The following is a 17,031-nucleotide window of genomic DNA, read 5'->3' as shown; positions in this document are numbered from 1 at the left end:
TTGTGTGTGGGGGGGGGGGGATGAGTAAGGGGGGCTTTGGGGAAGTGTTCAGGTTGCATGATAGAAAATGGTAAGTGTCAAAAAAAAAAAAAAAAGAAAGAAAAAGCAGCTAGCTTGGTTATGGTCATTTTCTTTGTATAACATTTTTTGCTTGTCCCCTAGGACTTGTGAGATCACTTACATGGTAGTTAATTTTAGATGTGTTCATTCTTTTCTCTTCTCTTCTCTTTTCTTCTTCCTGCCCCAAATCCTCATCCGTGCATCTCTGACACAAGACTGTTGCACTGGAGTTCCTGACTACGTTAACTCAATTGCGTTAGTGTGCTGAGTGCCCCGATTCTTGGCTTCTTTATGCTAAAACCAGAATTCTCCCAACAATGAGGGGTTAATTGTCTTCTTTCAGTGCACTTTAAAATTCTCAGCTCTGGGGAATGGCGTTTCCATGAGGCTTGAATGTAATTACAAAATAATATAGGCACTCTGTCTTATTTTCAGTGAGTGATACTTAAATCCTTGTTGATGTTACTGCATGTGTGTATATTGGGGCTTTTCCTTCAGTGTACTTGATAGCACCACAGATGCAAGGTATTTGCAAATTTGAGCCTTTGGGCTTTAAATGTTGTGCCACTTCTTCTGTTCCTTATACACTACAGATTATGTATAATTGATGACCTGCATTTACAGACATGGGTGGTATACAGATGTAAATGTTATTATAGCTTTTATATTTTATGTTCTCTCTGAAAGATCATTTTGTCTTTGAATAATACTCCTGTTCAGATTTTGGGGGGTTTATCTCTAAAGGAGAATATGAAATGGATATTGCACATCGTATATTTCTTAAAAGTAATTTGGAATTTTAGGGTATGGGATTGGTGGTGACTGATACACTGCCTGGATGAGATATATCCCTTTGAAAATAACAGCGCCGGTACATGCCTGCATCTGTCTAACCTCATAATTCACTTTCACATTGGGTTATGGATGTCTGCATTCAGTGAGTCTATCTTCCCTTTAGGTATTATTTCAGCCCTTTGAGATAATAAGGAAAGTTTAATTGCGTTGTTAATTGATTTTTTGCACAACATTATTACCTTGATTGATTGCAGAGTTGATGAAAATGTTAGACACAGGCAGTGTAAAGTATCAGCCCAGTAAGGAGTGGGAGCCTTGTGGAGAATAGATAACCTTGATGTTAAGAGCTATATCCTTCAGATATGTCTTCCCTTGACATATTGATGGCCCTTGAAAAGGGAAAAGCTGATTGTATGCAGAATGCAATCATTAAACCCACTTCAGCTGGCTGTTGATTAATTTGTTTTTTCCTGAAGGATCTAGTTAAAGAGAAGGCCTCACTAGTATCAACAGCAGCCATTTTCCAAGCTTCAGATTATTCTTAACCCTCTCCTAGAAGAAAGAAAAATGATACTGTCTTGCTTTAGACAGGCAAATTGTCTGAAAACATTTAGTCCAACTGCAATTTGGGGATTATAACACTCACTTTACTCCATTAACTATCTGCTTCCTCTATGACCCCCCTCCCCCTGTCTTCAGTATTCAGCTTCGCGGCAGCCACAGCCAGCAGAAAGTCACATTTGATGTTTTCTGAGCAAGGGCAGTGTTTGTTCTCTGCAAAGATGCCAACAGGGATGTCAAGCTTGTTTTGCCATTTTTGCCCAAAGACTGAAATACTTCAGTAGTATCTAGCCGCTTCCTGGTGGCCTCTCTGAAAGGACCAGAGGGTTCACTGCACAGATGTAAGTGGTCAAACTTTCCTCATCCCTGAAAAAGATCTTTGTCAATTAATTTTTTTGTTGTTGGTATTGCTTTTGAGATTTTTGAGGTCTTCAGTAAGGCAGTTGTGTGTCGCTCCTGTGAGAGCGTGCGAGGGGTGCTAGGGAAGCCAGTGGCCTAATGACACTGCTCCTGGTATTGTCTCCTTCAGCAGAGAGACTGTTTAGTGCCGCCCTGGGTTTAACAGGGGCAGGCATGTACCCTGTGCTTGGGTATGTTTAACCGAACAGTGAGGGTGTATAACCAGCTAGCTCTCCAGCCATGAATACATATGAAGGTCTAATTCTGGACTACCTGTTACCTCTGGCACACTGTTTCAGTGGCACCCACTGTGAGAGAGAAGACAAAGAGTATTTATTACCTGTAAGACCCATTGCCTATAAGGCCTTCCAGTGTCAGAAAGGGCTTTATGGGCAGAAAAACCTACTGGGCTTTGAGAGACAGCTTCTGTCTTAAGCATTTCCTCCCTTTGTATCAGCAAATGACCCAGGACCTGTAAAACATTTATGCAGCTTTAACTAAGCAATTGCATGTCTTGGAAAAATAATGCTGTGGAGCAACTATCCTTCCGTCAACCAGTGAAAGGTACTGGGTAAAGTAGTAGGTAGCGGGTTATTGCTTCCTGCTTAGCTTGGTAATCTCATAGACAGTCTCTGCTAATTTGTGTTTGTGAGTGGATACAGTGATCGGTGTTGTTTGATTGTTTGGCCAGATGTGTTTTATTAGGTCCAGTGTGCACGTTTGCCAGTTGGCTCCTTTTTAATATGGGGACATGTTAACTTACGACATAGTCAAGTCTGACAAATTTGAACCAGCCAAATAAGTGAGTAATGTTTCAAGCTGTCAAAGCGGGTGAGTACTGATTAACTGACACACTGCAAAAGCTCTCACCAATATCTGTGCTCCAGTGGAAAACGTTTACTGAGCATAATACTTGTTAGAAAGTCTTTGGTGCTTTGGCTAAACTTTAATGACTCTGACCCTAAATAGAGGGGTTTTAATGTGCCTCTCTTGAGCTGTTTCTTAGCCTCCTGTCCTTTATCTGTAGCAAAAGCTTCCACGGAGGCTAAAAGAGCGCTTGTAAACTACCCTCTGCTGTCCACTGTGATTTAACCTTCAGCCTCTCCCTCATTAGCATGTTTTTAAAAGGAGGCTGAGGAAGGCGGGGGGGGGGGGAGTTGAAGATAGCAAACAATGACAATGTTTTGGCATTCGGTACTGCAGGCAGTCAGTGTTTGAGAATTAGACTGTGGCCATTAAGTATTTGGTAATAGCAAATGGTGGTGTATATGCAATATAGTATCAAACTTAATTCTTCTGCTAGAGAGAAGCCCAGGCGTAGACCAAAGAAGTAGGCATTTTCTGAATTTTTAGGATGTTTGGAGCCAGACATGTTTCTGATTTCATTTTGTGCTGTATAGCAACTGAGGGGAAGAGAGAAAGGAGCTCACCAGTTGTGTGGGGTCCGGATGTGTCTCATAAAGTGCCAAATGCCTTCAGCTTCCACTGGAAATCAAGGGAATCCAGGGCCTTGGAGTATCAGCTTCTTAAAGAGGCTTGTTTTTGTATTTAGGAAGAATCATAGCAATCCTATCATTAGCAATTAGTTAAATATTTCCTTTGTTTCTGATGAAGGGCTTATGGAAAGGAGCAAGTAATAGCATGCAAAGAAGGTTCCCCTAACTGTATCATAATGTGACAGCAGCACTATTTCATTATACTCTTTAATTTTATTTGAGAGACTTTCTTTCCCAGCTTTAAAAATAAAAAAGCAACTTGTCTTTATTTCAGATGACTCCCTTGAGAAATTTCAGACCAGTTGAGCCAGACTGAATTTTGCATGGCTTTTTTTTTCCTGATGTGAACTCGTCCAACAGGAACACATTTGAGATCCAAAAGCAAGTTTTACTCATGCGATGAGCCAAATTTGTGTCTAAACTCTCCAGAAGGGCCCTGCTGCTCAAATTTTTTTCATATAAGAATTTGTAATTTTATTGGAATGCTTGCAGACTTTCCGAACAATTATTCCAAAAGTTTGCTTTCTGCCTCATAAATCATGGTACGTTTGTTTAATCCTATCACAGTTCCTAAAAGAGCTTACTTCCCTCTTTTTTGCCTCTCTCATTTAACTGCTTATGCAATCTGTGTGTGGTTAAAGTGTGTGAAGTACAATATAATTATATTCACTTTCTGTTTTCTTAATGACCCTGTCATTCTTTATGGTTTAATTCCATTGCCAATTAATGTAAGTATATTATTAGTAGAAGGTAGGCCAAAGTATAGAACAGCCTAGAGCAATGGCATTTTTGGATACGTTAGCCAAATCTTCTGAAAGTCTTCTAATATGGCTAATATGGTTAATAATATGGTTAGTGTGTGCTGAACAGCTGAACTTCAATATGCAGTAAGGATGGGATTTGCAACCTTCTTGCCCATCGTTCTGAATATATAAAAAGTGTCTCGGCTCACTGCAGTGATCATACTGTTGCATTATTAGAAGTAATAGAAATATAGTTCAAAACAGCACTAGAATTTATGTTGCAAGTGTGAGGGAATAGCAAGCGCCACCTCCAGCTGCATGGGGAGCCCCGTAGTGTACACGGGCAATCACTGCCCCCCGTGCAACATTTTGAGCCTTTTGTTCAGACCACTACATGGTGACATCCTTTTGTAGGCATCTGTATACACAAACTGGTGCTCACTGAGGTTAGTCCCTAAGAAGTCAGGCTCCTGGGCAAAAGGCTGAAAGCAGAGATTGTATAAATAGAGGCTTTGATCATGACAGAACAAGAAATTGGCTGCAAAACTAACAAACAGTATTGCTTTAATTGTCATATCGGAATATTTAGTTTGCTGGTGTGGTCCATTTTTTAGACAAATGCATGCTGCCCTCTAGTGCTGATGCTCTCGGCTTTAAACCGACCAAAGGGAGGGAAGAGGGTGAGATGGGTCTGCTTTGGCAGAGAGTGGCTGTACGCCTGGTTACTAACACCGCTTGTCCAGTTTGGGGTATTTGGCCATTAATAGAAAGCAATCAAGCTTTTGTGACATTAATCTAGAGATGGAGAATGAATGATATTTTACAGATGTAACCTGATTTGCTTTGGATCCTTATAGTAATTTGTTTCATCTTTAGTCTACTAGATTTTAGTTAGAACATATTTGAGAGAAGGGATCTATGAAGAGGTGTTCAGAAGACTAGAAAGAACTGTGAACCCACACTTTTTTCCCTTCATCCCCCTCAAGGGTATTCAATATACATGAATTTAAATATCAGTTCACCCATAATATCTGGTATGTTGATAAGGTATTTTCTGTATACTTGGATTTCTCTGACTCCAATTCCTAGCTGAATATCCAGTTTATATGCCTGAGTATTTAAAAACATCTGCTTAAAAATTTCAGTGTATTCAACATGAAATATTTGGTAGTAAAGTCTATGTTAAATTCCACCAGTGACATTATTTGAAAGTACAAAAATGTTAAAGACATACTGAAGAGACAAAAGCACTTGGATTTTTTTGTTTGGTACCTTTTGCTTTATTTTCATTAGAGAGAGCCACCTCCCCCTCGCCCAACATATTTCTCTGATGATGATTGCAATAAGCATGGAAAGATTCCAGAGAAGTCCCAAGTGTGGGACCTTAAATTGTAACAATGGTACCCAGAGGAGAACAGAACTGGTTAATGATTTAAAGTATTATGCCCTAAATGCGCCTATTTTAGCCAACAGTAGAGAATCTGTAGACAGCACATGCCCAGATCAAAGCTGATCATGTCAATGTCATTCAAGGAGGGAGAGATACCCTCCTTTCCCCCTTCTCTCCCCCCAACCCTTTTTTTAAACAAAGTATGACATCTGAGGAACAGTGTGTTGATTGTTCCACTGCCAGGATACGCATAATGGAAACATTAGCTCCAAGATAACTTTTAATCTGTCAGCCTAATGGCTCCTTAATGTGTAGAGGGCTTTAAATGTATGTCAGCCAGGGCTGTATAAAGTAATATAGTTTGTGGCCTGAATGGATCTAGATGACTCCGCACCATGACACAATATGGTTTATTATTAAGTATCAGCTCATCAGCTTATTCCCACGGACTTGGACAAGCTTCTCAATTTTCCAGTAACAGATTATGTGAGAAAAAGCTTGCAGTGCATTTTTTTCCCCTTTCCTCTTTTTTCTTTTCCCTTTTTTTTTTTCCTTCCAAATTACAAGTTTCATCCCCAGCTGCACTGGGAGCCCTGAAGTGTATTTACAGCAGGCTGCACTTTATCACACATCAGCTTGACTGCTAGTTTACACTGAACATTTATGCAGCTCCCTTGGCTTGGGATGCAAACTTCACATCTTTGTATTCCTATCACCTTCATTGCAAATTTTTCCAACATCATCTCCCTGTTGACTGCTTTCCTTCCCCTTCCCCTCCCCTGCTCTCACTTCCCCACATACCCCTCCTTTTTTCCCCCCTTCCTACAAACAGGCCAGTGAGACTTGACATGTCGCAGTACTTGTCTGTGCAGGATACTTGCCATAATTCAGGGTCTTTGTTTGCTTGTTCTGATTCCTCCCAGCTCTAACTCAGGTGCTTAATTCCAGCACCATTGCCATAGACTAGATATATATTTGCATTTGTGCCTTTCAATAATTTGTTTCAGTCTGAAAGACCACTTTGTGCCCCATGCTGTAGGGTGTCCGGAGGACAATATTACCATTTGTTGGCATCCTTGTGCAGGGAGCGGAGAAAAGAGGCAATTCCTCTTCCCTGAGTGCGAAGGCTGTGTTCCCTCAGCATCGCTTCCCGCAGAGGGAGAGGAGGATCCGGATCAGACGGATGCCGCCAAAGGCTTGTGCTCCTTCTTGAGGAAGACTGCGGTGGACCACGTTCCTTCGCCCGTGGGGACCTCACTTCGAGTATTTGGGGCCTCTGCGTGAGTGCTGTGGCCACGGTGCAGGAATTCTGCCTTAGCCACAGTGTCCTCAGCCTTCTTGAGCACATTCTGATCCCTTTACGCACACATAGCTTTGGAGGAATTGCATGTTATTTCTGCTTACATTTAGCGTTTCTGTCGTCTTAAAAGTTAAATTAAAATGTTATTAGTTTATAACATAAGGAGATTTAGTATTTGTGCAGCTGTTCCTTGAGCACTTATGAGAGTGTTTTCTGATACTATTTTAGTTTGTAATTACTTTCCTTTTTTTTTTTGCTATGTTATTGCAAGTCATTTAAGATAACCCTTCTACAGCATCTTCTGTAGTGTATTTAGTATCACATGCAGATAAATTTGGCTAGAGAAGGCAAAATGAGGAACAACATATCTGAATACTAAAACATTGGAAGCTGCTGAAATTCAAATGGGTTAGCAGTAGTTCATATTATTAATATGGTGATTACTAGGGGTTGCTCCTGCTGTCAGAAGGGCTCTGCAGGCATATTGAGAGATACTGAGTCTTCCGATTAGGTGCTCACAAGCTGATAGGTCAAAACAGGCGAGACATGAGAAATGGATACAGGAAAGTGAGGCAGCAAGGAGTGATTGTAACAGATGCCTGATTTACGTTTCCCTCCTTCAAAATCCATGTAACGGGGGAAAAAATGGCAGGAATGGCCATAGAAGAGGAAGAAGAGGAAGGGTTTCATAGCCTGGGAAGTTGGGGGCAAGGGGAAATCAGCAGTCTGAGAGAGGGAGAGTTATTTCTATGAGACTAGCATTTCATATTGTGTCACAAGCGCTGTGACCAGTTGTCGTACACCTGTAGCTAGGACTTGCTGGAAGGAGTCTGAAGCTGTGTAGGGATTGGACTTGTCTCAGTCCCCTGGCAGCTGTTGCAGAACCAAAGACGTTTGTTTCCTTATCTGCTGTATCTTCCCCTTTCTCTTGCTCCTGTTGTTGTGATCTGAGGAGACTAGATAAAAGGACTCTGTGTCTTGAATCCAGCCTGTGGTCTAGCATTTTAGAAACTGCAGGCACAACAGATGGATTTAATCATCTGAGATTCCTTTATATTAGCACTGACAGCTTCTTCATCTCTGCTGTTCTTTTCCTGTCTCATGTTGCAGTCTTATAGCTCGAGCTCCTTCACACTACCAGTGGTTTGTTCACTACGTGGTGCTGGGTTGTGTGTTGGGGGGTCAGAGTGGAAGTTCAAGTGGATCCCTTTGGGTTGCATACCTGCCTGCTTCTGTGGGGACTTAGTGACTCAGATGGTCCCTTCTGCTTTTTCTCATCTTCCAAGTGATCATCCCAGATTCCTGTGTTAAAGAGATCATAAGCTGGAGAATATTCAAGAGAAATGATTGTTCCGTTCCCCCAAAAGGGAGCGTGAAGAGGAACAAATGTGGCTAAAATTCCCTCCCCTCTTGTCTTATAATGTCTTATAATAAGATTATAGTTCTACATTTGTGATAAGTTTACCATGTTACAGAACAATTCAATCAGTATTCTTTTGTGCTTTTGGCTCTAACAAGCCTTCAAAAGTAAAGGATTTCTTGCACCTAATGCCTCAGAATATTGTTCCTAAAAAATGTGTTTTTAATTCCCATAGTATTTAGAGTAGTGTTCTTCTTGTTCATACTTTAAAAAACTGTAAACCAAACTCAGTATTTGTAGTTGAAAAAAACTTTTTGCTTTTTTGAAATAGCTCTTTTGACACTTTAAGGAGAAGTAATGATGGAAAGATGCACTATAAGTTGCTCTTTGCTTGTCACATGATGTGATGTGTTCAAGCTAAAGCTCCCCTCTGATTGCCTAAGAGAAGAACCATATAGGCAGTCTTCATAGCTCCGATTATTTTGCCAGTTATCGATATTCCAAGACAGTTAAAAATTGCTTTGCCATGATTGTTTCTCCTGGTGCAATCTCATCCATGCTAATCATTATAATAGCCACAGAAAACAGGAAGACTAGGTTCTTTAGCTGTGAGTTCTGTTATATGCTCAGTTTAGGGAGTTATGATTAGGGTTACACACTCATTCGGTCCTCCAGACAGACTTCTAGTAAGCAGGGGAAATTCATGGAAGGGCAGCCACTCCTTCCCTGAGCGACAAGGTTGCTGGGAGTTTGTTACAGTCAGCGGAACATGGCCAATAATGAGATATGTGACTCTGCTGTTTTGTTCTGTGGCTCGTTTGGATCTTAGAGGGAGAGAAAACATCTATGAAGGTCCAAATATAAATAAATAAATCTTTGCAATTTAAAGCAGGTGAATGAACCTTAGAAGGCTGAGTGGCACTAGGTTTGGACAAGCACCCCACATTTTGGAAAAAAAATTGTCCCTTTCTGCCTTTGGAAAGTATCTCCCTGGTTTTACAGCCACAGACTCAGTAGAACTAAAAGCTGTATACTTGAGTCCTTCTCTGTCAACCTTATGTTTATTCTTTTTTTCCTATCTCTGTTACATATGTAGCTTCTCTCCTCTAAGCCCTCTACCCTCGCGTGCGGTCAAGCTTTGTGTGCATCTGTGCTCCCCCAAAAGAGTCAGGGAATGGGCTGAATGTCAGAGTAATTTTTGGAGGGATTTTTTTGTTTTGTTTTATTTACATGTTTTTAAAAAGCTAGATGGCCTGTTTCAATTAACTTATGCCAGAAATGATTTGTTGAGCATTAAAAGCCAAAAATTTTGAAGCAGCATGCTTGGAAATATTTTGATACTTCTTATAGTATAGTTGGTTTAATGTGCTTAATGATGATTATAGAATAAATAGCTCAGGTATAATTAAATGGATTTTTTTTAAAATCTAGAAATCTAGAATGAGTGTGAGAATATATAATCTAATACTCCCAGTTTAGCAAAAAAAAAAAAAGAAAAAAAAAAAAAGATAACCTGTGTGCTACTGAAAGTCTGAGAAGATTAGGCTCCTAATTTCTTGAAAAAATACTTGAAAAATACTTGATTTATTACAGGAAGTCAAAGTGATAATGAAAATAAAAATTGTCAAGTATACATAACGTTGTAAGAATTTCTGTAAGATAAAGTGAAAAAAAATTAAACTCCTCTGCAAGAGGAATTTTTGCTTCAAAAACAAGCTTTGCTTATGCCCTTAGATGAAAAGGTTTTTAAGAGTTTTAAATTAATTTGACTAATGGAGGTGTTTTGCTTAAATCAGAAGCACTGTAGACTTGAAGCTGTTTGTAGACAGGTATTTATTCTCCTCTGAATGTTGTAGGTAGGGGATTATAACCTGTAAAGGAGGTTCATATTAATATTTAAGGGAATTTTGCAACTTCTGTTCATTAATTGTAGAAAATGCCCAAGTGCCTGTGAAAAAAATGGTAATGGTACTGATATTTCATCCTGAAGGGTCTCAAAACAATTTACAGATTGGTAGTATAACCATCGCTGAAATGCACCCAGCTTCTTGGTGGAACATGGCAGCTGTTTAATAGCCCATAGCAAAACTACACAACAGCAGGTTGTGGAAAGAGAGATGAATATGGATCAAATAGAAATTGGTGGTGGAGGATTTAGGTACTGTACTCAAATTAGGCTAGAATATTGAGTCTGCGCGTAAGTGCCACACACTCTCTGACCACAGCTCCTAATACGAGACCTGTGGTTAGCTCGTGTGAAAGACAGGCAGAGGACTGCATGCTGAAATGTAATCCCTGCTCTATACTGTAAACCAGTGTGTTTGACAAACAGTTTTAATTGTGAATACTTTGCTGTTTGCAGATGTAGAGGGGCAGTTTATTAAAAACACTTGATGTTAAAATGGTTGCTTTAGGGGGCAGATGTGGCAATAGGTTTTGATGGGGGTGGCAAAAGTCAGCTTGACTACTTAATTTTTGTAATTACTTTTTAAAGAAAACTGAATACTATTGAAGACTATATTGCCAGCAGCTGCACCAGCTGTGATGGCTGAGGAGTGTTTTTTTATAGAGGTAGAGTATTTATTTGTTACGAAAAAATGTGAACCAACGAATGCAACAAGATGCTACCTGATAACAATACTTTTAGGTCACTGTTGGCTTGAGCTGAATTTGGGCCTGAGACTGTATTAACAGTGACTGCATGATCTACAGCTCTCGCACACCACGTCACAACTCCTTTGTGCCATTTTCCATATAATGTACAAGGACCTACAAAGCTTTTTCACTCTAGAAAAGTGTATGGAAGTCCAGCTGCATAATAGCTCTCTGCAACACATGCCCAATTTAAAAGGAGCAAACATGACTTGAACAATTTTTCATGTGCTTTAGTATGCATGTATGTATTTATTTATTTATTTGGATAATTGGGTTTTCCCTCAGCTAAGGAAAAGCCAGTGTTGCTGACATTACAATGTGTGAAGAAAGACTGATACCACAAACACATGCAAGCAACTGCAAGGTCATTACTTACCCGGCATAATTAGAACATCCATTCCAAAGGGGGAAAACATTTAAAAGATAAAGGGTGTATTTAAAAATGATTCTTCCCAATGCAATTTTTTCATAATTATAGTTTTAACAGCTTATGGTGATGGTAGGAGCAGCTACTTAAGAAAAATTAGAAGCCTCATTCAGGGAAGATGATCCCTCAAGAGACCTTGTGTTGTCATTTCTCAAGAGCCGCGAGCAGAAACCTCATTCAGAATGGCTGCCTATTGTTTTGATGTATAGGAAGTATACTTAGCTTATTATGACCAACACTGGATATTTTAATTAAAAAACACCACAAATGTCAAAAATGTATTGTTCCTCCCATATCCCTCCCTCGTCTGTGTGCAAAAACACAGGCGTGCTCATGCTCCTGAACTGTGAGAAATGAATACAATTGCAGATGGGCAGGAGGGAAGCTGTAGGGTTCCTAAATTCGTATGTGACATATCTTAGCATCAAAACTCTTTTAGCAGCACATATGCCTTTTGTAATTCTCAGAGTTTGCTGCAGTTGCCGAAGGGAGGTAGGAAATGAAGGGGCAAAACAAAACAAAAAACAACCAGTCACTGCATTTAATTTATGAGCCAGACTATTGTTTTACAAATAACCTTCATGATAAATAAAGTCTCTCGGCAACATTTTCAACTGTGCTTTTATCAAGCCTCTCTGAGCAGTGTGTGTAATATGCCTGGCAATCGAATCACAGCTGTGCGCCTTGGTAGGGAATCTCTGCGGAGACAACACTTCCTTAATTTAAACAATTGTAGGCTGCAGGAGTTCAAAAATCTCAGCTGACTTTAACTGTCACGAGCCCAAGCACCTTTATCCCCAGGCGAGCAGCAGCAGCTGGATTTCATTTCCTGCTGCCAGACTGTCCGACATCTTTGCTGAACATCCCAGGAACCGAGCGTCTTTACTTTAAGGATTTTATTCAAGGTGACAGCTCCTCACACTTTAGCGTTCAGATCACCTCAAGTAGCTGAGATATCAGTGAAAATGAGAGCGCTTCTACAGCAAACTCCAAATTTAGATTGACTGAGGTTATCCTTAGGCCTCTAGACCCAACCTCCATGACAGAACAGGCCTGCCAGTAACTTTAAAACTACAGTGGAGTTTGTAATGATGTCTGGGGAGAAATATTCTGCAGGAGCAGTGGAGAATACTATAAGCGATAGGAAATGATGTCAGATTTAGTTAGGGCTGGAGACAGTGTTAGAATATACTTGGCATAATATGGCACCGGTATCTCTGTCAGCATCTCTGTTTTCTGTCACCGCACACAATTCGGGGCCTGTCTGTAGTCCTGACAGTGTCTTTTCAGATCAGGTTATTGCCAACTCGGAGACTCGCTCGGCGCAGCACCATACAGCCCCCTTTGTTTGAAGTCTGCCCTTTTGTCATTAATGCACTTGATGTCTATTTAAATCTGACGGTGAATGCAGTATCTGTTTTCCTGTCAAGAGATCATTGACAATATTAATACCTCGTGTCCTTGCCTCATTTTCTAAGCGCTGACACCTAGCTGCAGTCTCCAGCATTCATCAAACAGCACTCTCTCACCAGCATCTCTATAAACAGGCTTGCTTCCAGTCCTCAAGAAATGCGGCAGACCTCAAACAAGACTTTTATCAATGCCAGGGAGAAAGGAGTCTGAAGAATGCCATTAATAAACTGCTCATATCCTTTGCATTTAGAGCTCTAAATGGCCTTGTTACCAGTCTAATGCCTTCTGCGTTTTGCCTTGGAATATCATCAGTTTGGGAGACAAAAACTTGCTTTTCATTAGGTGCTTATTTAGGAATGGTAATTTCATCCCTTGAACGTGAAAGTCACTCCACCAGTCATTGAAATTATTGAAGGTAGCTCCACGGAGGAGGGGAAGGGGATCAAGCACTGTACCATATAGTCCCCATTTGTGTTATCCTGAAGAGGAATATGTTTTTCACAGCAAATGACAGACCTATCAATTTTTTTTTTCCTCTGTAGGAATGTGTTACTATCCTGATGTCTAAGAAAGAAAGAAGAGCATGGGTTAATGTTAATCTTGCAGAACCCATGCCTTCCAAGGCTTTAGTTGCTTATTTGACACACCTTATACTGCATATGTAAATGCAGATTATAGAAGCATGCATACTTAATTCATACCATGGGTGGGTACAATATTTGCTACATGAGTCCTGGAAAGCTAAAATTGCAATGAATTGAGGATCTGCTCTCCCCCATCTTTATCCTTTGTGTAAGGCACTGCATCTCCTTTGGGCTAGGTTATGTTTGCCCTTGCAGGGGCAAGCTAGATACTTCAGTGATCACTGTTAGACAATCCCAAGATAGAGGAGACTCTCTCACCTTCCTTCTGTGCATGGGAGATGACTTTAATTTGACTGTATGTGCCTGGGGGCACAAAGAATGACTCTGCTAGTAAAATTTAGCATCTTTGAGGATGTTCACTGGTGGGATGTGACTGTGAACTTACGCTTCTGCATACCACTTAGTACCACCATAGGGGATGTTTTTGAATAAGGTAGTAAGATCTGCAGGTATGTATGTCTCACCCACAGCAGTTAAGACTTCCTCAAGCATCCTGCCTCCTGTACATACTAAGAATAATGTGTCTTTTCTCCAGAAAGCAGTGTTCTGGCTAATTTTTACAAGCAAGCATCCTCTATGTACTGGTATTTAGTGTAATTTATAATTGCATCTGCTCTTGCTCATGTGCCATCGTTTGGAGAGTTACTTTGGAAATGTTTTTGCTAAATGTTTATTTGTATGTCTGGGGAAAACACTGGGATGTGGAGAGCCAAGTGTTAGGAGGTCCCAAGCTCTAGCCCGCGTCCGTCGATAACTTCCCTTGTGGATTTCAGCCAGTCAGTTCAGTTTTCTGCCACTGCAAAGCAGGGACAGCGTGAGGTGCTTGCAGGATGACTTTGTGAGTGTTTGTAAGATTTTTGCTGGATCCACATCAAGCTGTAACTATTTGCTGCTTTTTTTGTTTTTAATTATAAGAAAACTCTGTAACCATGTAGTAGGGAGATTACAAAGAGTACAAAATGTAAATGCAGTCCAGATTCTCAGTTTTCCAAAAGTGGTAGAGAGTCACTGTGATTTATAATAGAGTATGTGATGGGCCAGTGTGATGTCATCTCATTTTTAAGACACTTATGGATGTATGTTTAACAGGCTAGCTCATGCAGGTCTTTGAGTGTAAGTTTTCCCAGGGGATTAAAAAGTGCTGCTTCAAATGGTAATAGTGAATATGTCGAATGCACAAACTTTCTTTTGCAGCACAAGAGAGAACTGTTCCCTTCCCTCCACTGCCCCCCTCAAGTTTCCTTAGCTATGTGCCTGCTTTGCATATTATGCTACCACCGTCCTAATTGTAATTCATTTCCTTTTACTGTAGGTGTTTTGGGAAAATGCCGCTACATTTACTATGGAAAACATTCCGAGGGCAACAGATTCATCCGAGATGACCAGCTATAAAACACAGCATTGCTTCGTGCCTCTTCAATCCATCTAGATAAGAAGCACAAATTGCATCTAGATTTTAAGCATGTAACTAAAGTCCTCCAGTGCCTTCTGCTGACTTTGCCAAGCCTGTCAAGATCATCCTTCTATCTTAGTCTGAGTAGTCACATAGAGATTGACATGATTGCCTTTAAGCAGGTCCCATCCACCAGTGTGACAGACAGCTGCAGCCAAGCACCCGGCCTGACAGGATGAACACCGTGATGGATTGCCTGGTCCAATTGCTGCTCGCAGAAGAGCAGAGGTCACACCTGGGGCTCCTCTGAGCACGCGTGGACGGCTCTTTAGCAAAAGCAGTGCGTTTCTCTACAGCTTGCCTGTTGAGTGAGAGTGGCTGACAGTATCAAAGTGTTTAGAAAAGAGAGAGGCTGTAATTTGAGATGAAAAAGCCCCTTATCTGTTCTTTCTTTTCCCCCTTGAATTAAGTGCTTATGTTTCTATCTCACACATGCATACGGAAATCCTTTTCCTAGAGCTCCACCCCTCATCCCCCCAGCAAACGAGTCTATATGGATTGTTTTTTTCTTTCAAGAGGAAAAATATATCCTGAAAATATTTCAGCCATGCAGAGTACTATCAATTTGTATTTTTGTTTATATATAAAGAAAGCTGTTTAAGCAATCTTACAGGCAAACCAAATTTTGCTAATTTTTAAATTAAATCTCAAGGTTTACTAACTCTTACCTTCAGAAAAGGGATCATTTTTAATACTGCAGAATAGTTGCACAGAGGACTTCATGCTTAACTGTTTATGCTTTGAAAAAGGCCCCAATTACAATCCTGACAGGGTGTGTTATTCCTTGTTTATTGGACAAGGTACTTTTAACTTGCACAGAGATTGTATTTAGAATTAAACACTTAAATTTAGAAAGAAAAAAAATGCTTCAAAAGGGGTGCTATAAAATAACATTTCCACCAGGTGAGCATGATCATTTAGAAGGAAAAAATGGTAAATAAAAGTCACTGGTGGAATCAACATAGTTAGCACCTTTACTAATATGTTCTAGAAAAGAGCCCTCATTAATCCCCTTTGATGTATATGTAAGCAATGCTTCTGTCAACTCTTCAGTGACCAAAATAAAAATGCATAGCATATTTCCCTGCTTTTCTGATAAACAGGTTGGACACATTAAGAATCACAAACTTGTTACTGTGAAACAAATTCCCAAAACTTAATAAATACATCATGTTCAGTGCTACTGGATCCAAAGGAATTGGCCAAGGAATGTGCAGAAATTCTGACCTCTAGGCTGTTCCAAACCTGTCCATTTTGGTCCAGTTGAGAGTGGTCACTATCTGGCTGTTCCTGGCTTGTCTGAAATTATTTGGTGCTTTTAATTCACTTTCCTAGCAGAAAAATGACAATTTTTAGAAGTTGTCTACAGTTTTGGCTATTATCAGCTGGTGTTGCAGGTGGAAAGGAACTGGATGTAGAAGCCAATCTTGAAATCAGGTTTGTTCTGTAGAAAAAGATGAGTGACAAAGAAAAACTTGCTGCTGCTGTCCATTTTAGACTTTGCTTACTCTGAAAGTCTGTAGTAAATCTTTAGTAGATATTTAAAATTGATGAGGAACATAGAGCAATCTACTTTACACCACCTATAGAGCAGGCCTTATATATTAAATTCAGATTGAGCTCTGAGCTGCTCTTTGAACGAATTGGTGCCTGGAAAGTGAGTTTTGGCCACTTGTAACACCTCTGCCAATGTCATAGATGTCTACTGATGAAATTCTCATAGACCGGTGAGTAAATTCACATTAGAAGTTCTAGGAGATATGAGATAAAGGTGGGAAGGGACAACTACATGCCTCTCTCCTTGCAGAAATACTTATTAGAAATATTAGGGTACTTTTCTATCTGGGTTACCAAAATAACAGCAAATTGCCATCCTAGTTCATTCATATCATGTTGTCTGTTTTGAAGCCTCAATGCATGTTTTGGCCAGGGCATCTTGCAGGCAGCAGGGTTCTGAATAGGGGTGTTTAGAATAACCTAATGTCATATTCAGTCTGGTTGCATATATGTTCTTGTCTTTATAAAAGGCTTTAACCCTGCCTCAAACAATAAACAGCACTTGCAAACTGACCGCATGATTTTTCCATGTTTATTTTGCTTGTTTACTTTTCCTAATGTCAAAACCATTTGTATCATTTTCAGGAGTGTTTTCCTCCATGCAAAGCTTTGGAGGCAAAAATATTTTTGGAAGGAGATGTGATCAAAGTCTCTTCCATTTTGCTTTTTGTTTTCACTTGGGGGTACGTATACCTATAGTTAAATATGGTAAAAACCCTAATTAAAGTTTGTTTGAAAAAAATTCACACTAGAAGTCACTGATTTGGGATAATCAAAA

The 17,031-nt window shown here is 40.1% G+C and overlaps 1 protein-coding gene across 3 annotated transcripts in view; it reads left to right on the top strand.

Moving 5' to 3' along the window:
• The window catches only part of LRMDA (leucine rich melanocyte differentiation associated), a 714,902-nt gene extending 698,136 nt beyond the window's left edge, over positions 1–16,766 (top strand). For all 3 annotated transcript variants that reach the window (XM_064513828.1, XM_064513829.1, XM_064513830.1), the window contains one exon: positions 14,556–16,766. In XM_064513828.1, the coding sequence (XP_064369898.1) occupies positions 14,556–14,635 (80 nt within the window). In that variant the 3' untranslated portion in view covers positions 14,636–16,766. The remainder of the gene's footprint in view (positions 1–14,555) is intronic.
• The last annotated feature ends 265 nt before the right edge of the window (positions 16,767–17,031 follow it).

Source organism: Dromaius novaehollandiae, chromosome 6, assembly GCF_036370855.1.
Source record: "Dromaius novaehollandiae isolate bDroNov1 chromosome 6, bDroNov1.hap1, whole genome shotgun sequence".
NCBI lineage: Eukaryota > Metazoa > Chordata > Aves > Casuariiformes > Dromaiidae > Dromaius > Dromaius novaehollandiae.
Note: the sequence above shows the minus strand (reverse complement) of the source record. Positions and strands in the feature narration are given on the sequence as shown.